The sequence below is a fragment of the Adelges cooleyi genome, unplaced genomic scaffold, assembly GCF_023614345.1.
Source record: "Adelges cooleyi isolate 19-005CV unplaced genomic scaffold, UGA_ACOO_1.1 ACOO_flye_CR_arks_rails_tigmint_CR_PRNA_30, whole genome shotgun sequence".
Classification (NCBI taxonomy): domain Eukaryota; kingdom Metazoa; phylum Arthropoda; class Insecta; order Hemiptera; family Adelgidae; genus Adelges; species Adelges cooleyi.
In genome coordinates this window covers 14,003,078-14,027,603 of record NW_026095971.1, presented here as the reverse complement: position 1 = coordinate 14,027,603, position 24,526 = coordinate 14,003,078, and the positions used below count along the sequence as shown (strand labels likewise).

Genomic DNA, 24,526 nt, shown 5'->3' with positions numbered 1-24,526 from the left:
TAGGGCTGGCGGTATTACGAATTACCGGTATTTCAAAATACCGATAAACCGTATTTTCCGGTGATTTCGATAATTATCGCATCTTCGGTAATTACCGAAAATACGGTATTTATAGGAAATAAGGTATTTACCGACATTACGGTATTTAACGAATATTTAGGTATTTGCGGTAGACTTTGTAACTATCGCATATTATATTATAATATTTAAAGTATATAGAGTATAGGTACATATTATATAGCGTTCGTCAAAGTGATTCAATGTAATTTTTTCCCTAGATTTAATTAAATCTAGTTGTCGATTATAGTACATAGATTCCCAAATCCTGAGGAGCCTTGCATCTAACATACCCCAACAAAATTCATTAGTGTTCTTCAATACCTCGTTCAAAAATAAATTAAAAATTATAACGTATACGTGTATTGTTACCTAAATAAAATAAAATACTAAAAATATAATTATATATTTATAACTAATTAGATTTTTTTTTTATTATTACCCTCGGCAGCAAAGGCCATTGGGTTACATTAGATTACATTAGATTACATTAAATAAAATACAATACATTGATTATATATTAATAAAAAGATAAGAATGGCAAAATAAAAAGCCCTTTATAAATTCAAAATTTTTTTTTTTTATAAATTTCAACATTAAATATTTATTAACTGATAATAATAAGGTGGCCGCCGGAAAGCCAGCGTGGAACTCAAAGGAACCCACTGAACGTCATCTTTAGCTCCATATCTGATAACTATTCATTTTATTATCTACATAAATCCTATTTTCAACAAATGTACAGACGTTATACTATAATAATTTTATTTATTAAATTTAGGGAAAAAACTACATTGAATAACTTTGAGGAACGCTATAATATAAAATGTACTTATACTCCTGTACACCTTATATATTATATTATACTATAATATGTGATAGTTACAAAGATTACCGCAAATACCAAAATTTTCGATAATTACCTTATTTCCGATAAAAACCGTATTTTCGGTAATTACCGTAAATACCGGTATTATTACCGATAATACTTAAATACCGTATTACCGGTATTCAAATATCAAATACTGCCAGCTCTACTTTAAACAAACACTAGGACTGTGAGATTCATGTGCATTGTATAACGTAATTTCTTATTTCAATATTTTGGCATTCCAGAAACCTAAATGGTGCCCCGAAAAAATCTGAAAAATAATTTGATTTAAATTTGTTTTTATATAATTCCCTCCTCTACGTGACTTTTCGTTTCCTTCTTTCTTAATTTACATTATTTCGTACAGTATTGGGCGTCCCCAAAATCGTCGTTTAACCATCAGACACTATGCTATTATGTGCGATCTGACCGTATAATAATAACAATATTAACCGCACTTTGTACTTTTTGTCGCTACAGTCGGTCCGGCGATTATTCATTTACATTCGACGTCCCCGAAGCCAATAATAGTATATTTTATATGATACTAGTATATATTATTGTGGATGTCCGGTCGGGACCGAAAAATCGTTTACTCGTCCGTATAATAATATACAGTTCTATCGTCGCTAAAAGGCAGCCGGCATTTGAACGTAGGCGGTAATAAAATCCTACAAACACACTCAATTATATTATATCTATTATATATGTACATGGTTACAGTTCCATGGTTTTTTTTCTTATTCCGGGTTACTGTGCAGAGGGGACGGTTGGGACAACGGCGTAACTTGGTCCCATTCGAACGTTCTACGCTTATTATATAAGTATATGTATTATGTAAGTCTATATATATACGTACATCTCAATTCGGATGGCGCCAACGCCTGCGGAATCGTCGCTGGCCGCCGTCTTCCGTTGGGTTAGGTTAGTAGTGTGCCGCTGTCTTGTAAAAAAACTATACATGAGCTGACCACACGAGGCCGTTTGGCCGATAAACACAATCGCCTTAAGCTAGACACGACGGATTTTTTTGGAACTGTTTCAATAACCCTGCGGTGGCGGTGGAGGCAGCGGTGCTCGTCGTCGTCTACTTAGTGGTCTAAGTACGTTATAAATTCGCAAAACTGCCACGTGTCCTTCACCGGAAAACGTTTCTTGTACATGCTATTTTAAAATCTACCTGTTCACGCGCGTTTCATTCAAGCGCAGGTGAACAGCTGTGATCACCCGTGCCAATGTTCAATGTTGTGTAATAGTCAAAATCAATGAATGAACGCGTTTATAATTACATAATTCTGTACTAAAAAATTATGAAAATTACCTTAATCTTACATTCAGTACCACTTAGTATGTACTATCAACCAGCAGAGTGCAGTGTCATTTTAAGTTAACTTTTAAAACTTCATCAATACCTAAGACGTTATGAACAGCACGCATAAAAGCAATTCAAATGGATAACATACCACGAGGCTGTTGAGTGTACGTTTATTATTTCAGTTAGCTAAAAGAGAAAAACATAGTTAATGAAATCAGTTGTAAATGTTCCTTAGTCATCAATGTTGTCAAAGCCTGTTATATTTTCAGCCAAATAAAATAAATTCGCTGTATAACAAGGTTATTTTTTTTCGATGAAGAGCGACGCCGCTCTGGTCCGTCCTACCGACCTAGTTAACGCTTAGCTTTATAAATTAGGTCAGAACTAAATTATCATAAATGAATGTACTCAAAATGTTCTTATTTATGTTGAATAACGAAAACAGCTTTCCTGATAAATTAATTGGTCAGTATTGAGCGACACTGTTTTATACATTATTTCCATATTAATAGAAGAGAATTTTGTTTTTGTCCAATTTTGGTATGTTTATCATATTGTTTATAATATTCATAAATTATATTATAAATAAATAATAAATGTGTTATGTTTTGCGCGTTTTAATTGCATTAAGTATAGGCTGGGAGAAAGGTTTGGTGTAATACTATTTTTATTCTAGTTATTAATTTTATAATTTATATTATTTGTAAATTTCTACATTCGACTGCATTAGGTGCTCATTTCTCCTAAACATTCAAACACCTGTAGTAGTCCAAAAACTATTCGTTCGTGCAAGAACAGTCATTATTTTCAGAAGATAATTTTCACATGAACTATTGCACAACAAATACTTTTTTAAACATCATTAATTTTGATTTTTGGGCGATGGGTCGAAGGGAATCAGTTCAAATAATAATTAAGAATCGTGTTTAAGTATGCATAATAACTTCTTTATACTAATTGAATTGACACTAATTTATTTGTTAACTAATACATAAATATTTATATTTATATATTTATTTATATATATATATATATAGGTATGGTTAGAAACCGTGAGATATACTGTGTAAAATAGCAACCCTGTATTATATAATGTTTAACAGTGTGACAGTCATAGCACACACTCATAGCTTTTGAAGTACTTGACTAACGTAATACGATAAGAGTTAATCTCGTTTGAAATAAGTACTGACGATTTGTCAGCTTTATGTGTGTTTCTTAAGTTATCGATGTTTGAACGTACACAGCCCGGTTCTTATTGTTGACATGTACTTGTGCGATATGTATGTATGCTTTTTTTTATTTATACGTGTCGAAGAGTTTTAATTCTCAGGCACAAGTGCCGAAGGCGCATTGTGTATTTTTGCTCCGGCGGAAATTATCACTTTAACCGAGCCGCCTAGCAATATACAAGTTTGACGTGTGCACGAGTAGTAGGTACGCCTATGTATACAGAGTTATTGTTAATTTATCGCAATTATTCCCCGGTCCATGTGTGGATTCTCTATACATAGTAGCTCATAAAATTATTTCTTGACACATATGTATATATTATTATTTATTATTGCTCTATATAATCTGTTACCCCTCTTTCTCACTCAGTGTCTTTCGTTGAGCTGAATTCTTCCTAGATGATAACCGATATGTTACCATCGCTTGTGCATACGGCTTACACGCTACCGAGTACATTATTCTGTTAGTACCCGAAAGTTTTTTTTATATTCGTGTTTTACAATCGGTTTTATAGATTACGACCGCACGAAAAGAAGCACACGGTATATAGTATAATATACTATGTACTCTACTTGTCACGTCTATCGTTTTCACGCATGGCAAGTTTAACAATAAAATGTAGGAATCAGTAAAATTTGTTTTACATCACATCATGTTGTAAAATTCACTTACAATAATTAAATAATGTATCGGTAAATGGACTTAGCAAGTGACGTGTAAACTTTTATGTTGATCGTTTTTATACAAACAAATTTGGTATTATAAATAATGAAATCAAACTTTTTATAAATTAATTAGTTTTACTCCTTTATCATTGATTGGGTTAGGTATTTTGGTCTTTTTTTTCTCGTTCAATGATGAAATATTGTTCTTTTTGTATTTAGTTCATAAATTAATAATAACTAATATGTTTATGATGTAAACACCAGATTTAATGTACAAAACATTTTAATTATCGTCTGAGGGATAAGATGAATAATTGATAGTAGTATACGCTTTGCCTTGGGTATGACGAAAGATGAGATTTCTGGCTCGCGAGCCAAAGGGACGACACCGCTAGTGAAAGGGCATTCTAACAATATTCGTGTCAATCAATGTGTGCGTGTTTGATTATATCGGTTTGAGTTAGAAATAATAGTTTATTATAGATCTGTACATAAATTGTTTTTGTTTTTTTTAAAAAGCGTACAGCTTCCTGGCCAACCCCTCCGACTGCAATGAACCGGTGGTATCAACGGCGGCCATGTAATATTAATTTGCCTCGCTTTTAACCGCGGCGGGTTCGCTCATACATGAAATTTCGTTATGTTTCAATAATCACACACTCGGCGGCGCGGCGATGCCTTATTATACGACCAACCGTACATGTATATCCGATATTTTTTAATATTATAAAATAATAATAATAACAATATTATTATTACCATTGTACGATAGAGGCGGCACGCCGCACATACGGATAATCGATGTGGAAGAGAAACTTACTCACTAGAGCGAACACCACTACTGCCATCGCTGCCGATGAACCGATGGTGTTTAATAATAATAATAATAATGATTATAAGATGTTATTACCGAATATTACCGACGACCAGATAGCTGTAATAGCTGAATTTCAGACGATGCGTATCCGATATACTAGTTGTAATGGAAGAAAACAACAAAAATTGAAAAAAGAAGCAGATGCTGTATTCGGATCGTAGTCACGAAACGGGATAGTTGACATGGGGGTATGAACACGAAATAACAATGTGATAAATGATAATAATAATTCGAAGAAAAATGTCTATACAATACATAGTTCGGGCGAAAGATTTTTTAATGTTTTGACCGTGTGCTTATGGGAAGGTGCGAAATAGTTATTTTTTCCATTCGCACAATTATCGACGAGGGGGTCGATTGACCATTTTTTTAAGACCTACGAGCATATTGTAAAATATCTTCTCCTCTGTGGGGTGTGACCGGCAACCGGAACGGGATTATTGACATTTTTGTACTGGAGGTATCTATAGATATTTCTTTTCTTTTTTCTACTCTATATGCCGTCGGGGTTGCGGTATATGAGTAATCGACAAGTATATGTGTGGAAGCGTGATCTGTGTATAGTATTTGGACGATATTCAAATAACTTCTGCTGTCCGAGACTTGGCGGGCGACTGTGTTGCACAGACGGTAGCCGCCGTCGCGCCCGACCAGCGAGGGTAACGACCTAATGGTGTATAATTTGCTTTCGATTGCATTACCTATACGTATATACTATTAAATAGACAATGTTTTCCATTTTACGTATCGCCCTTGTGTCCCGAAATCATTAGTGTATACATGGCATAGTACATTGACAGAGAGCTATTATTGTTAAGGGACGACGTCGACGGTGACGACTGTATTGAAAATGTTTGCAAAGAGTCCCATCATTAGGGATGAATGCGGTCAAGCTGTGAATGAAGTTTTTTTACGAGACCCGCCGGACTAATGCGGTCTACGATCGAGAGGTTCTCGGGTCGCATATTTTGTTTGTGTTCGGGTGTATAATTTTTTTGTATACACAAACACACACATACGTGTATACTACATAGAATCACGCCGGTAGTGGCAGTAGTGGTGGGACATTATACGACCACGATGATGATGATGATGATGATGATGATGTTTAAAATGCGCAGGACGTTTGGAAAAACGCTTTTAAAAAATTAGAAATCCGTCTAGTTTACGGTAAACGTCGGTTTCGAATGTTTCTCGTAGCAATACACCGTCTTAGCTGCTGTTGTCGCTCGTCCAGCAATTTTTGCGACCGCGAAACAATTATACATCGTTTAGCATTAAACACAGCTGTTTATATTATTCAGAATGTGCCTACTTATTTACTACAGAATATTCTGCAATGTCGGCACGGCAGGTAAGTGGCATTTAACTTTCACGACTCTATTAGTCGTAAGATATAACCCACGTCTTTCACCGTCTTTCCCATATCTTTGACTGATATTCTTCTGTTTATAGTTTATACATCTTGAGTTTCTAAATCGTCGTGGCCAATAACAGTCGACTGAAACGTAAGGAGCTTGATCCTCAAGCTTTGGTCCGACAGATATATAGCGTTTAATTCGACCACATTCTGTGAAATAAAGGTTTCGGTTGTCGGTCCACACTCTAATGGTAATAAGCTTCTGTCCTTAAAAAGTTATTATATAATTTAAATTTTCCGAAACATTTTGAACTTGATTGGTAACTGATTGATTCATATGTTGCTCTAAAGATGCGTATTTATATTATAGAATCAACCATGTTTTTTTTCAATATACACACTAACATTAAGGACGAGAGGTTTTTAAACATATGTATCGCGTTTGAACAGGTCTGTACTGGATTCGAGGCCATTCATAAAACATGTGCGTCACCTAGCCATACACCACAATAATGTAGATTGTAGATATATCATGGCAGATACTATTTTGGAACCCAATTTTGACGAAAACCTATATTAACCAAGTATTTGTTGCGTCCATAATCCATATCGTTATCATAACGGTTGCTGAATTTTATGTGTCCTTGGATTTTATTCAAGGTGTGGTATATACCTATCTATATATATATTTTAATCTATGATAACAATCACAGGGGTGTACACATTTTTTTATATTACTGATAACCTTTCGCTGTTATAATCATGTATTTATATAAAGTGACAATTACATTTAACATTTGGCTTTATTAAACATATCCGTACATCAGAGCAAAAGTGTAGAAAAGTCACAAAATATCAATTTTATAAGAGAGAAAAATAAAATAATTTATTAATCATTTACAATAAATAAATAATTAACAATTATTAGTTAAGTTAATGAAATGTTTTATATTATTTTAAATAGACGAATTTGGATGGACTCATTTAATAGTCCAACCGTCGTATGAGGTAGTATCAGGGAATAGAGTGCGAAATTTAAATCTAGGTGTACCAAAAAACTGAGAAATTTAAATTTTTGACTTAATACACTTTTGCTTTGAGGTACGGTGATAGTATTTTTGGCTTAATATTTATAGTCTGAGATTTATTAAGCAAATTTAACTGAGTTTAGCTGTCGCTGTTACTATAGCTTAATTGTTCTACCTTTTTTTTTTACTTCGTGAATATCGTGAAGACATTACTACTAGATTCTACAGTGGTTAGAGCCTGGTAAATTATTATAGTATGGTAGTAATATTATAACTATTATTATGGTTTTTATACCGTAAGTGTAAAACCATCGTTACACAATAAATGATTAGCATTATTTTCGAGCTTAGATTCACACCAAAACCGGCCCGTTTCCATATGGTGTTTAAAGGTGAAATGTCGAAAAAGAATTCGTCTACGAGGAGATGTGACCCCTTACACCACCTCATTATCTCTCCTCGGGCGTACGCCCACTGATAATGTATTGCGTTAAGTAGTACCCGCCATGCCAGTCCGCCACTGTATACATAACGATAATAACAGTTTACAGTAGTATATTGACATAATTTCCATAATATAAACTGTGAACACACACAAACAAACACACAATTAGTTATGTGTTACGTTCGAGTAAACTGTCGGCCGGTGTATATACCTACGTTTTAAGAATAATTCTTAATAAATAAAACATAATTTACCGGTGATTCGCGCGCGCATTACCCGAAGGGTTGATTTTTGTGTATTATAATACTACCTAGTACCTAGGTCGGGTGATAAATAAAAAAAAGGAGGAACGGAGGTAAAAAAACACCACACCGAGCATGGGCCCGTCGTCGGCGGCGCGTATCCGGTTCGGGTACGGTCGTCGGCGATCGTGAGCCGGTTGGCACGGCGGTACCGTCCCACCTTTTCGGCGGCGGCTCTGGCGTGTACTCGCACACACGCGCAAGCACGTCAGTCGAAGGTTCGTTGCTCGGTCGGCTGTTCGTTTACCGCTCGTAGTCACCGTTGTCCGTCACCGTCCGCCGCGATTATTAAGTGCATACATATAATAGAAATACATACATACACATGTATGCATATAATATACACGTACACACACCTAAGTGGTAGCGGCATTTTATAATAGTTGTGTTGTTTTTCTTATCTGGTTCAGGTGTGGTGGTAACAGCATAGCACCGGTACCCGAATACGCGTGTGTACACATCAATTTTTCATTCTGTTCAGTTATTTTTCGGTATTATCACACACACATCGTATCTCGTGTATGACTATTGTCAAGAAGACGTCCGTCACCGCTTCCGACGTATGCATAAATATTTTACTCATTTGAAAAACATTCGTGTTGTTTCGAAATAATATTGTAATCGTCCGGTGTCTTTATCGCCGGGAAAAAAAACCCCGAAACGCCCGTAAGCTCTCGGGTACGGCGCTGCCGAAGTTTATTTTTGAAACCGCGCATAATTGTATGATAATATTGTACGCGTGTTGTGTGTGTTATAATAATACATTGTTTTTTTTTTTAACGAACCCGAGAGAAAGACGTTTATATTTTTAAGTTTCGTTTATGATTACTATTTTTAATATTGTCAGTGTTTTTTTTTTAATCGTGTAAAGCCCAATATTTTTAATATTATTATTTTTTTTTTACTCCGGCTGGATACATTTATATAAGACCAAAAAGATATTACATATTACACAGTTTATTTTTCCGGTGTAAAAAGTGATGTAGTAGCCTCACAACAACAACACAATAAAGTAATTCGTCGCGTGTATCATTGTACATCATATCTAGTACGAATTATTTTTCTTAACAACACTATAATACTATATTATTATGTGTGAAACGGTGTCAGCGCTTTGCGTCCGTGTTGTTGTCACTGCGATCGCGAGGGGACTGAATTCCTGAACGCGACCCCCTCGCCGCACGATCAGGGGACGGCCACAGTGCAGGGAGACGATCGGGAGAGAGTTAAATAAAAGTCGTACGAACTTGCAGCATTTTCGATTTCGATGAATACCAGAACCGCGACTACCACGGTGGCGATGATCGAACAAGTCGAAAACGAAACGGACTGCAACATGCCACAAGGCTCCAGTTGGTCTACGGTGTTTTCCGGTTTTTATTTATTTCTTGCCAGGCATTCAGGTAAATAATAAAAAACTGATAAGTAGTTAATTAGTCATTACATAATTTAAATTAATATGTTACTCTCGGTTCGATTCGTTAAACGAACGATTAATATTTATTGTTTTTACACGTTATCTTTTTCTTAATTGTTTTCATATAATTTATATATATATATCGTACGGCATGGTGTTGATAAACAGCGCGTGGCTCGCGAACCGCTATCTAATTATGTTAATATAGTCCATAGGCGTATATAATCAGAGATGACCGGTTACGACGAGAGAGGAAAGTGCTGTCGGATCTGTTTGAAAGTGTAATAGGTATTATGTGTATATATATATATATATATATATATATATATATAAATTATCAACTCTATCATATCTATTATTAATGGTAGCTTTTTTCTTCGCGCGTACATCCTACAAGAAGTTAGTCGGATAATAAATCTGGTAATAACTAATCATACATTTTTTTCTTTTTTATTAATATTTCCGTAATACCTCTTTTCCATCCGTGTTCGGATTTACATCGATATTTCCCATTATCGCACGCGGTAAAGCCGGTCCTCCCCCGTGTTGTGTGTTGTGATTATTTGCATTGTGGGCACGTATAATGTAAAACGCGGTTAATGGGGCGACACTGCTGTTCGAATGTGTGTGTGTGTGTTCGTCAAGCATCCGAAACAATAAAGTCGGTCAAAAATATTATTATTGTAAAAACGAAACCGCGCCGAAATCGCTCTTGTAACCCGCATAGTGCGATTTGACAAATAAACGGGGCTAATTTAGCCGGAAATTCTGCTAGAAGGGTTGCGGTTGCCTTTATGGCCGGTGCAGCAGTTGAGGGTTTGAAACAATAGGGCTAGAAGTAAAAAAAAAAAATAATAATAGTAATATGACGTTTCGAAATAATTTTCGTTGGCATTGGCTCAGACGCTGGAGGAGTTGTGAATCGCTTCGCTGTCGGCAACGGCGGTTTCCGCATTACTAGACGTTTTTTTTTTTATTAAACATGTATATGTATAAAATACCTGTACACACACGGTACCCATTATCGAATGTGTACGGAGAAAGTATCATACACGTTTTTCCCTTCTCGTCTTCTTCTCGTAATTAGATCTATTGATATCCTATTTAATTACCCACGTATACACATTATGTATAATACCCAAGAACGTCCGAAGTATTATAACTCGTATGGTATACTCGCCCAATGACCATATACGACGCGTACCCCCGGAACCGTTGTGCCTTTACTTTTCCCAACGAAGACGTGAAAGGTGTTACGGCTCCTTTAATCGCATTAGCAAATCCCAGGAGAATCGGTCAAAATTTCTAATTGTACAATTAGCATGGAACATGCTTTAGCCTTGGCCTCCCATCTCAAAAACGACACAAAATAGTGACACGAAATATCGTCACGAAAGTAGCGCGCCTACTTTAAACGTATAACATAACGAGTCGTCTGTTTATAATTTTTTGATAACGATAATTTTACAAGTTTCTACAGCATGTAAGAAGTCTAAGTAAATGTGGCGATCAATTATATATAGGTACTACATACTTGAGTCGTGTTAAAATATAATTGTTACATTTTTTAACTATTAAAGGTATAATATATGATGTGTAACTTTTAAACCTCAAACCAGTAACTCACAAGTTGTTTGAACTTTTATTTCTGTAGTTAAATATCGACTAATTTTAAAGTCAATATGTTCTTAAGTGTTATATGTATATTTTTCATTAAACCTAACTTTATCGTAATACCTAGATATATTATCTAGATTTTGTACAAGGTAGTTTTTTCATTAAATGCTTTTTACGTGTTATTGTGTTTTAATGCTCATACAATAAGCTAAGAGTTAGTTTTACATGGATTTTCTGTGTACTTTATTCTTTACCAACTAAGAGCTATAATTTGTTATTGATTTTGAAGAAAAAAACAAAAATTATTTTGACACATTTTGAAACTAAATATTACATTTATTAAATTATTGAAAAACGAACTTCTAATTGTTCATTTTGCTCGGCGGTCTGACTTGACCTGTGTACATTTTATCCGGAGTAAAAAATGTCATTTAATATCTGCCGTGTTAACATAAAGTGCTAGTTTTGTGTTGGGTTCTTTTTATTCATTTTTTTTTTAGAAAGTTCCCTACTTATGTACGTTATGCGGACGGATCAGGGTGGTAGGGAACGACTAGAAAATGTAATTTCACACAGTGTTAGCGACGACAGAAAACTGTATATTATGTTTTTCGGCCGTTACAACAAAGAACGCGTACTTAAGATGTATGTATAATAGAATTATGTACGGGTTCCGAGAAGTTTTGTACGACGATAAAACAATATAGTACGTTTGTCGATGAATGGGAAACGCGTTGGTGGTGTATTCAGTGGCGGCGCTCAGTGTGTTTATCGTACCGGCGAAATTACACTATGGGGAAATAACAATAATAATAATAATAATAATAATAATAAACATAATATGCGTATAATATTGGTATTTTATTGCCGTGATGTATTATATAATATTATATACTGTCGGTTGACAAGTATATATATACCCCTTAACGCGAGAGCAGAGAAAAAGAGATCATCTCTCTCTCTATACATACATTTTACTGTTTTATTATACGTGTGAAAAACGAAAGTCCATCGTGACTGACGGCGATGGGACGATGAAACACAATTAATTTATATTATACACGCGAAGAAAGCGCGGTAGCCTCTAGAAAAATGCATAAAATAAAAATTAGGTTTCATCCTAATTTTACGGATGTCATTTACCAATTTTTTTCAATTTTTTTTTGTATTGTTTTATTGTTTTCAAATAATACGTGCTGATTTTTGTATACTAATATTAGTTATTATTAATTCGTGTGTCGCTCGCGCCATTCGTCGAGACGTATTTTATTGCATCCGGTATATCCCTACCCGTAGCGCACACTTATTAAAAGTATATTGTTTTTCGATACAACGCGGGAGCTTTGTACTGCGTCCGGCAATCACGTAGCTATATACGCCTGCCCTGTCCGAATACCTAATATCGACGGTTCTCGTGAGGGTTTATTTTTTTGTCGTTGTATGTTTGCGTGTGTTATTCGAGTGGAAATAATAATGGTTTCGTATATGGCGCAATCCTGCGGATGGCACACGTCTGTCTGTCTCGTAGATCATATTATTCCATTATAACATATATTTATTATTGTTATTACTCCCGTTGTTATTATGTATATTATGTAACAATACCCGTATTAAGGGTGACGGAGAGAAGTGGGTTTATGTTGGTCATCGAGAAGCTAGCGATAGATAAATAGAAAGAAACTAAAAAAAATGGCAACGTTAAAATATATCTTTACAATGGACACGGAGATTAAATAGGAAATTCTGTATGTGCGCTCGTTTAGAGGAAGACTCTTCTCGGCGGAACGGGTTCAAGGTCAACGGACCTCCAACGCTGTTGCAGCAGCCAATCAATGTTACAACCGACCCGAGAGTTATTAGTTCTCATTTATGACATGTTTCCACCGTTTGCGTGTGTGAGCGCCTATTGAGAATGAGCACGAGTGTGTGTGTGTGTGTACCTAAATTAAATAATGATTTTTTTTCGTTATTTAAACGTTTCGAAAACAAACGCTTTGGGAGAGAGAAGGAAGGAGACTATTGACCTCCGGTGATTTTTTTGGGGAAATAAATAAAACGGTCTTTTTTTTTTGTTTCAATCGTCATTGTCGCCAACAACGCGGATAGTGAATAAATATATATACTATAGATACCGCCGCGATGACTTCTGTATGCGGTGGTGTAGACCGGAGCAAAGGAGCAACAGAGACGACGAATGAGTTCTAGTGCTTTTTCTCTACAACCCAAATGACGAATGCTAACTGGCGGTCGCCCGAGTGACTGTGTGAAAGAGAAGTGATGATGAGAGGCGGAGGTGAAGCCTCGCGCCGGCAGGTCCATCGGCGGAGTAACGTCACGGATGGAGGATCAAAAAAAAATATAAAAAAAATGTGTGTACAATATATATATATATAATATATATAACAATATATATATATATATATATAAACAATATATATATATGTGTGTGTGTGTAAGTCTCTTCGCGTATAAAAAAAATAATAAAAAAAGTGTACCTTACTGCAACAAAACACCGGGCAGCGGCAAAAGATGAACTAGCACCATTATACTGAAATTGTCAACCGGACCGTGACGTCACAACCGTCTTGCGCTTGCGGATGGAACAATATGGTCGAGAGCTGATAATTGTGATGACAAGTATAGTCATCTCGGGTCCGAAACCCGCCAAAAAATCGTCGTCGTCGCAGCAGCAGCATAGTAGCCCGCAGCCTGTTGTAATGATATAGTTGTGATAGTATAATGTATATAAAAATATAGTAGTTGTAGTAGTAGCGCCGCCATCGACGCGTAGTGTTTGCCCGGTGGCGGTATTGATGGTGGTGGGGTGGTCGTTGCACCTTTGGCCAGGGTCAATTAACCTTCCTTTCCTCGGGTATTTAATTTCCCACGCAAGACAGCTGTCGTCCGTCACCATTTTTCATCTTCGACGATATCGTCTGTGTGTGTGTTTATATATCATGCTCTCGTGTTGGCGCGTGCACTGTGTGTTTGTGTGTATTAAGCTACCACATTATTTGTCCGTATATAACGAATCCGTACAAAACCCAACCGCCTAACAGCCGTGTTGTAGGGTAAAATAAAGAAACAAACAAAAGGAAGTCGACATGGTGTTTTTTTTCACCACCAAGCCCGCGACCTGCCCCTCGTCGTCATCGTCTTTATAGTCTTATAGTTTTACTGTGTCCCTGTGTCATCGGTGGTTGACACATACACTTTTTCTTGCACTCGGTAGCGCCTCTATGTGTATATGCTCGAGCGTGTGCCCTGAAATCGAAAAAAAAGTAATACTATAACAGTACAAGCCAAGAATAAAAACGAACGTCCTATACACTACTAATCAACAATACTAACGCACCTTATGGGTAATACTGTCGAAGACACCACACGCACGACTCGTTGTGACTTGTGACCCGATTGTAATCACTTGCTCCCCGTTCTTCTGCTGTACACACAAACTGTAGCATGTATGATTGTACACGCATACTACGAATCATATTATTATTATGATGAACTGTTGCCGCCATTAGTGTTATCCCTATACGCCGCCGGCTTCTATATTTTATATTATTATAATATTATGCTTGTATAGAAAATATACAGGTAAAAAAAAACCGGAACGCGAATTTCACGGTGAATTCCATTTCGTATTAACCCATATATGTAAATAAAGCTTGTTACCGTCGTCGACGACCTAGAAACGATAATAATACCAACGATATAATAATATAAACATATATTAATTGTTCTTGAAATAAAAGAAAAGAAAACTATGAAAAATAAAAGCCATATTTATTTTTTTACGGCCGTTTTTTTCACACCTGTATCATCGTGTTATTTTTTATTATATTTTTATAATTTAATACATTTTATTATTATTATTATATTATTGTTATTATACGATTATACTTACAAACTGTGATAATCGTTTACGTAGCGTGACGCGTCCGATAAAAACCCAATGCGCGTTTAATACACTACTTTCACTGACAATGAGCACACAAAAGGAAATGTGGTGTAATCTAAAGCCACGACAGCGGTGGTGCCCACCACCTGAAATTATCTTCACTCGGTTAATTCGACGTACCTTTTAAAAAACCATTGCCACCGGCGGTCAATCTTTTCATGCCGCTTTTCCGTTAAATCGTTACACTATGTTTTCCATCATTATACCATCTATCTATATATACGTATTATAAGGACCACCGCCGTAAAACGTTTGATATGTATATACACGTTACCTTGTTATAATTTGGTCGAATGCTTTGTGTGATCACCTTAATTTTGACGTTTGTGTCGTCTGTAATATTATATTGTAATAATATAAATATATCATTTTAACTGGTACGATTACTAATATATTTTGTTATTTGGTATGTTTTGCATAGGTCGGAGACGCGTCGAATCCGAGGGAACGGTAGTAGTGAGGCGGCAAGGCGGCGGCGGGTCGTCACAAAGCCTGCACCGCGCCGCCACGTTCACCATGTTCAATTTCCTCCTGCTAGTCTCTGTATGTCTTTCATCAACCACACGTGAGTACACAAAAAACATAATAATAATAGTTTAATATCTCGTATATATAGTGTATAGTGTACATCTTTATGTATACGCATTGTATGATGTTATCGTGCGTTGTGTACTCATAATATTATATTATTATATGGTTAGTATTATTATTATTGTATTAATATACAAATCTTAACGTGCGTTTAATTAAATCGGCTCATGTGGAAAGGCAAACTGATGGTGGGGAGGTGTGGGTGATAGGTGGTGACCGACGGCGGTAAGGAGGCGGAGGAGAGAAAATTCGAATGTACAATGTGGGCTAAAGTTGGCGGCCGCGTGGGCTAGACGTTGAGCGCTCGCGACGAGGGCTAGGCCACAGCTAGACGTCGCGGTATGCGCGTTGACACGATGCCAGAGTGCCGGCGTCTGCGGGCATATTATTTCCGGTCGGCCACCGTCCAACGAGCGGGATGGGAGGGACAGGGGCATGGCTCTCGCGGTCGAGACCCTGAAAAGTCGCGGCCAATCTGTTGTCCTTCTCCCTTCCCCTACCGGCCAACTCTACATTTGTGTTATCTCGCTCGTTCCATTATTGCTGAAATCAAGTCGTATTATTTTTGAGAAAAGGAAGTAATTATTATTTATTATATATATATTTTTTAAATTAACAATTTTTGATAAGAATCTACGCGATACAATATGTTTATACAGTAAGTTCACCGACCTACCGCACGCTAATTCTATTTTAAACGAATCGACAATTATTGTCATTTGCCCTCCGTCAATTGTCAGCTGTGATCACGTGAAATTCAAAACAAAAATTGAGTAACATACTAGTGACGGTAGAGAATCTTTCTAAACACCCGATATTTCAAATAGCATAAGCAAATAATGTCCATCAAGGGGAGTTGTACTTGTCATCCATATTTTCATTTGGCGACGCTTTGGGCGAACGATTTGAACGCTCTTTGCTGTCTATTTCAATAAACTGGTTACAACGTACCTATAAAAAAAAACAATTATTAAACGTGTAATAGGTGCTTAAAAATGGCCAAATTAAAAGCTCTTACAGATAAGTTTATAAGTAAAAAAAGACCTATAATTTTGACATGGATATGTCATATGGCTGGGGGTCATTCTGAAAATGTCTACATGTTCAGTGTCACAGTGCTTACGTCATTATCATTACGTCTTGGAGGAGGATTACGGAGGGATTATGGAGGGCCATTCTGAAAATAAAGTTAAGAATATCCACATTTCATGCAGTTACATCAAGTTGGAAGATATAGAAGGATACATATAAAGGTAGTCAAATTAATTTGTTAGGTAGGCACTTACTGGCGAACCACGGAAATTGATTCATGAGAAATGTTAAATATTGATAAATGTTGCCAGTAAATCGATTAAGGCCAGATATTATAAAACTACTAAAAAATGTTTGGCTAGAACATATAATTTAGACTATGCTATCATCATATATCTCAAGGAGATTATAGATGGAAAATAATCATATAATTATCAGGACATATCCATGTATTGATGTATCTGCACGAAGTGTGGATATACTCTTAACTTTTTTTTGTGAACATTTTTTTCCCCTTGAGACGTGGGTGTAGTCTTTTTGTTTTAATGTGTTTTAAACCCTCCGCGGCGATTAGGTGCGCGTATTAATCGAACGGGGAGTTATTAATTGCCCTATCCCGAAGGTGACACGCGGTCCTCAGCGTTGTATACTGAAGGCGGCGGCTATTGCGGTCGTGTCTGTATTATACACATAGGTGGTCTCGTGTCGATGGCGCTAATAAAGATTCGTCCGACGATTTCTTTCCTCTACATAAGTGTACACCTCCTTTCGTATGTGGCACGTATATAATAATAATAATGATAATAACAATAACAATAATATGTTTAAACGTGTGCCCGCGCGGTCTATGGCGTCGTCATTAGCGGTCTGGACGAGATACCGATCTACTGAGGCAGCATCGTCGCCGGGGCCTAACTGGTGTCAGACCGGCCACACGTTGAACAGAAAAACAGACGAACCTAATCTTCAAACGTTTTTTTATTGCTTTCTTTCCCTCGTCGTATAACATCAGCCGAAATCCCTGGGCAGAGCGGTTAATATTGTTATGCAGGAGCAGCCCTTGCTCGGGACAAATCGGTGCGTTTTGATTGATTCGCTTCTGTATGACGACCGGCGGTAGTAACTCGGTGCGTGCGTTGATACCGAGGTAAACAATGGCCTACACCCGCGTCGTATTTATGCCACCGAGGGTGTGTTGCTACTCTATAATAATATAACCCTATTACTCTTCTGTAAAAAATAAAATGAAACCAAAGCGATACGGTCCTAAAAAAGTCGTGTCGTCGTCGCGTTTTACTACCAACTCTGTGTGACGGACGGCGATCGAGTTTCCTATATTTGGTCACCGTTTATGTTTTACTTATACACACACACACACACACAACACTTTGAGACCAGTTTCGCCAACGCATTCGCCGGTAACATACACACCCGGGACGACCGTGTAGCCATCTCTTCCTACGTGCGCCTACTCTACACGTACACAATATAATATACTAATAATACCTGTGTATAAAAGGGGCTCTCGAGGCTTTAGGCGCCATCCTTGACCAATCGTCGCGTCGCCATAACGCCTTTCTTTTTTAACGTGACCGTGCGAATCCCACAACTAAACGTAGGTCCGCTTATTATTAAATTTGGTCTGACTTCCATCGATTCGAGCTGATGGATTTTTGGTAATTTGAAAATGCGGTCAACATTTTAACACCGGGGATGAAAAGGACGGTCGGACTAGTCCCACTCGAATCTGCTTCAGAAAGGGTCTGCTTATCTTTCATTAAATTTTTCTCTAACCTCTCGATCGAGACTAAAATAAGGCTAAGTACGGCAAAATTTCGTTGAACGCTAGCTCATGACGTGTCTGTCACTGCTCACAAAAGATATGTCGTTATTGTGTCTTTTGATAAAGTGGACGGAACCTTATAATTAAGATTTAAACGTCGCGAATATACCGTTGTCCGAATGAAACGATTAAGCGCGCCGGAATCCAATTAAGAAAAACTATCGACAAGGTAAGGCGATGAGGAATGGGGGGTGACCAAACAGGAGGTGATGTGTAATAATAATAAATACGAGGATAATAACGGTGGAACTTTTAAGTCCGTTTGCCGACAACGTGCGGCCATTTAATCAGGTCGATAGGATTATTTTACTATACGGCCACACACACGCATGAGATCGCAAATCCGATTAAATAGTGGATTTTTCGGTATATTTCGAGTGTCATTGTCAACACAGCTGTCGACACACCGCGAAAGGATTCAGGCCGCCGTGCAAATCCGATCCGCGGAATCGTTACAAAAACACGTTTCGATGAATATTATTATTGATATATTTTATTATTTCCTGTGATTGCTTTTGGATTCTAACCAGGAGGGACACGTCTCGGATAGGCTCGACGGTTATAACAATAATAATATTAAACCGTCATTACCCGCAGGTCGTACACACAGTCGCCTCTGCCTGTCAAACGTCGTCGTAGTCGTCGCTGGGTCGAACGAAAATTAATAAAAAATAAAAATAATCAAAACGATTGTAAAAATGCCGCCACCAGCGTCCTTGTGACGGCGCTATATAACATCATCATTAACCACCAAAGCTGGTTGTTACCTGTCAAACGCCACCAACCGCCTTGTTGTTCCCACCGTAGTCGTGGTCCCAGCCGGCGTTTGTCTCGTCTTCGTCGCTTTCCATTTAGTTTTGAGCGCCTCCTCCGCCTCCACCTCGGTCCAAATACACTGACGACCTCACACACACACAAGTGTACTTATTATATACCAGGTGGACCGCACAATATTATTATAACCCGTTTGGTTCTCTGACGGCGGCGGCGACCGGCTAACCACCATAGGCCGCCATCGATTATCGCTGTTGTTATTATATTGTAGAGTAACACGTATAGTAATAATTTGTCGATCGAGTAGTTAAATAAACCGTTATGTATATAATACTCTCGGTATATGGAGGAACGGGATGTATAGACGTGGCGATTGTGCATATACACCATCTTCGTGTCTAGAAATCTTCCTGGAGGAACCTTGGTGTCACTATTAACTGTAACTTTGCTCCCTGTGGTGGCATAGGTTTTTATTAGGTTTATATTAGTATTTATAGTTCGCGCATAGAGTGAGAAACCATTAGCTGATATTGAGTAAAGAGAGTGCCTTGTGTTGGGTCTTATGGAAATATAATGTTTTTCTAAAATTTGAAAATGTCGAAGAAGATAAACACGACTAAAAGCATTTTTTTATTATATTATTATTAATCTTCTTGTGATTCCAATTGAAATTCCGAGATAAATTGATTTCAGAAAAATGTTAAGAGTGTACCTACTTGTTTGTCAATATATTAATTTTAATCGAGTTGCTAAAGAAATTGTTTGTTCCTCGCATATATTTGGAAGTGAGAGTCTTGGATTTCGTTGTCCATGTTAAATGTTTAATAATATGGGTTGAAAAAATGGCGGAAAAAAAACGCAACGTTATTACGAATATATCTATCGGGCATATCTTTAAGCTTTAGCTCATGCGACATCCAACGTCGTTACCAGAATCGTGAAAATAAATAAATAAATTTGATCTGCGATGTCGTTAGCAGGTTATATATATATATATATATAATAATGTGGTTGTGATGTCGGTTGACATGGTGTGGTGCACAAAGACATGTCATGGTGAAATGATCTGATGAAATAGAAAAAAGAATATCATTTATAGTAGGGACATGCGGAATATGTGGTACTATCATACTATCACATTAGTATGGTTGATATTATCTATTTAGGTAATTGCCACACAAAAGAACGTTTACTATCGACTTTAATTCGTACACACTGTATTAGCTGTTTCTCTTTATAATTTAATTTTCCAATAGCCCATAACTAATTGTCTATAGGTGATAAAAATTATGTATTATATTAAAACAATAAATAGAAACTAGATTTCGGCGATATTAGGTCTGTCAAAAAAAAAGTTCTTAACATTCAACAAATCTGATTAAAAATAGTTTCCCAAATCTTAGCCCAAAAGAGCACAAATTAATAATGCCAAAAGCGCATAAAAATACAGCCTAAAATAACATATGTGTTTTTGGCACCTATGCACTATGCCATCAATATTGAATTAACTATTAATATTAATGATAACTATTTTGATTTTTAAAAATAGTAAAGATCTCATTTAAAATTCTTTAAAAAAAGTATCGATGATGTAATCGGGGGCAAAGGGCGATTCGTTTTCGTAGATTTGGTCGCCAAAATCTTCTTACATGCGGCTATAGTTTTCAATGCTTAGGGTGTCCCTAGCACGCGGGTAGGTGTAGCTCTTTCATCTGAACTCTTTGACCCTGTTGTCTCGTACTAACCTAGCGGGGTTTGACATGGGGTTTGTCTTTTTTACACTCAACAACAATATCGTCGAGGAGTGGCATCTATACCACAAGTGATGTGATTAGGTCAAAACAACAAAAACGCACACTGACACTCTAGAGCGACTAAGTAAATATTGTTTCGGTGCGGCTGCTCGTGTACCCTGGGATCGCCGTCATGTCTCTCCCCCGTTCTTATGATGTAGCTATTGCATCGGTCGGAGTGTTAATAAAAGACTGAGAAGAAGACGTCATATGTTCCGTTTCCGGTATACATCGTCAGAGGAGCCACACAGGAAGTGGCACGTTTGCCCACTCCGCTTGCGCGTGTGTGTATAATATAGTACCATAGTCATCATGTATGCCAACCTACAAAAAATATTATGATGCGCGTGACCGTCGCTTATTATTATAAATAACAATAATAATTAGTTGTTCTAGCGCCTAGTTCAAGTCCTATCTGGTCCTCACGTGGCCTATCATCTCGTTTATCTCCGGATAGGTTCGCGATATCTTATATGTCGCATATATACTCGCTATGGTAATTATTGTGATCATAGAACATAATATACTTGCATAGAGGAGACACGCGGGATACAGGGCAGTTGCTGCTTATGTATCCATATATGTATAATATGTACAATGGTCGACAATGAAATCCTTCGCCGGCGACTCGCCCACCTATCAGCCTCTAGTTGGTTTCTCAACAATTGCCTATAATAATAAAAAAAATTTTTAGGATTTTAAGAAACTTTTTCTATTGTTTTTTATTTATTACGATTATTTTTTCGTTGTGCGTCTGGTCTTCTTCACGTTTGCCCGTCTGTGTATATCATGAGCGAGTGCGCCAGCGTTCTGGCGTGTGGTCACCGACCTTAAATGTATATAGTATAGCTGTAGTAATAGTAGTAGTAGTAGTAATAGTAGAGGTTTTTTTTATTAAACGCCGCATGTGTGTGATGGCCGTGCCCCGTCCGTTATTATGCGACGGCGGTTGATGAGTGTATTCAGAGCGCGAAATTGTGTTCTCCAGCTCACGCAAACAGATAATATTATATATAGGAGACGAGATGTGCTCTACCTAAAAATATATATACACACCAAAATATACCAATAGACGTTTATATTGCTTATTCCATCAGAATGATCAGTCAAAGACACAAACGACCGTTCCAGGTTCTCTGTGTACCTATCCCTAACAGAAAGGAAAATCGAATGAGGAAAATCAAGATCGCTTTGTGTCAGAAAACCGAAAAAAAATCCAAATTAATCGAATCACTGGCTGGACATATAATGATTCTTATCAGTATACGATTATTAATGGAACACAATGACACGATCCCGTCTGTTTTGTGACATATCTATATCGTTCGGTTATATATTGTTGTATGTAAAGTAATAAAATTAGTAATCGAATGGCTCGGGGTGTACATAGGTGGTGTTACATTGGTGAACCGAAGCCATGCAGACGCTCCCTCCGGGTCTCGAGTGTGCCGTGTATTATATGCTATGCATATAGTTTTCGGGGTACATCGTTATCGTCTCGTGTAACATAAGAACTTTTTTCACGATTTTTTTTTTTTTAGTACTGTTGTCCGTAAAAAATGTCGCTCTCCTCGTACCGCTTTCATCACCTTCTTGTCTCTATTTTTATCTAAATAGTAAATACTCAACTAGAAGAATTATTTGAATATACATGAAATAGATACAGAGCTTTTATCGCAGTTTTTGAGAGTTTTGCATAAATATGGTCAGTAACTTTAAGAACTGGATTGAAAGAAAACGACTGGAGAGTATATGGAACGTTATAGAAGAATACATGTCTAGAGTAAACGGACAACAAAGCTTAGAGGACGTGTGTTATGGATATAGTAAAAAGGATTTTTAAATGGATATCAATCGTGAATGGAGAAAAAAAAAAGCGAAGCAGTCTTCTATACGATTAATGTTACTATTTATTCAATGAGCATACATTACGCACGTCATAGGTCGTTACTATTCGTGTCTCTCTGGGTAAAGTAATTAATGATCGGTCGCACTGATTCGATTGAGACGCTGGCCGTCATAATATATACAGTAAAAACCCGGTTATAGGTTCTGACTATTTGCTTAGCTTAGTCAAACCTAATTGATTATTGCTATAGAGTCGGCCCGCGGTTAATCGTCATGTATAGTAACATAATTGCTTCAGCATGCTTAGGCAGTATAAACGACTTGACGCAATTATTTGGATATATTACAAAACGTCATCGCCTCCATGTTCGGCGGACGGCGGTGTAGTATCGATACTATACAATACCGGATAGAAAAATATTGTTAGTCCCCGGTTATTTGAATGATGATGTTATGTAACTGGCGGCGCAGCGCAGCTCTTGGATTCAATAAACACAATTTATATATTGAATAATGAAATGATAATTATTATCATGATCGAAAACGACCATAATAGTATAACTGCGCGTGTGTACGTCGAATATTTTCCTAAATAATAGTTTTTTCGTTGAACGAGTCGCTTATTGTTTTTAACAGTTCGAGAGAATAGAAATTGTATAATAATGCTATTTAATACAATGGGCACGCGACTACTGTTTCTCGAAGATTGTGACGGGTCAACGGTAGTTGACCTATGATTTTAATATATTTCAATGTGTTCAGCCTCAACTGTTTTTCAGATTACAATTGTGTAATTTATATAATAATAATAAAAGCTATGTATATTATTATGGAAACGATGTACAGTATCTGTAATCCGGGTTGTTATGGAAAAATAAAACGCATGGTATTAGAAAAAATCATTGATAGAGCACAGATCTTGTGAGCACAGATTAAAAAGTTCAAATCTTAATAAAGTATAGTTAAATATAACAGAATTCAAAAGCGTTCATGAAAATCGTTTTGTTCACGGCTTGTTTACAAACATAATATTATTACTATGTTTTCTTCGTTGTTCTTATCAACTCTAAGGACATGACACTTGCACAACTGACGAGAGAACGTGCCATCAAAAAGGGAGGCAGGTGAAGTTTAATGCCGTTATCTAGTGTTTGCGCGGACCGATTGTGTTTGAACGGTACAGGATTTCCTCTGTATCTCGAGTTCGAAGACTACCATGTATAATAATAATCGTAATCGTAATAATAAGTATAGTATAACCTACCGCCGACGCCCACCCGGTTAACCCAGAGCCCGTCCGTCACCCTCTTCTAACGTCGCAGTCGTGTCTCTTTCAGTTTTCTCCCTCCCCCTTCCCACACCAGGCTAATGCTTTCGACGTGCGGACTTTGTGTGAACGAGATCACATTGTGTCATATTATACATTATATAATATATATATGTATATACGTGCTTGTTCGGTGGCGGTGGCCGGCGAGTTTCAAACGCGCTACG

At 37.0% G+C, this 24,526-nt stretch overlaps 1 protein-coding gene across 2 annotated transcripts in view; it reads left to right on the top strand.

Moving 5' to 3' along the window:
* LOC126838740 (pro-neuregulin-3, membrane-bound isoform-like) overlaps nucleotides 1-24,526 on the top strand; it is a 61,705-nt gene that overhangs the window by 21,420 nt on the left and 15,759 nt on the right. Inside the window, exons 1-2 of one of the 2 annotated variants that reach the window (XM_050573406.1) lie at nucleotides 8,371-9,556; nucleotides 15,573-15,716. In XM_050573406.1, coding sequence (XP_050429363.1) covers nucleotides 9,421-9,556; nucleotides 15,573-15,716 — 280 coding nt within the window. In that variant the 5' untranslated portion in view covers nucleotides 8,371-9,420. Of the gene's footprint in view, nucleotides 1-8,370; nucleotides 9,557-15,572; nucleotides 15,717-24,526 lie in introns of those variants that run through there. The other variant, XM_050573405.1, reaches the window with a different exon arrangement.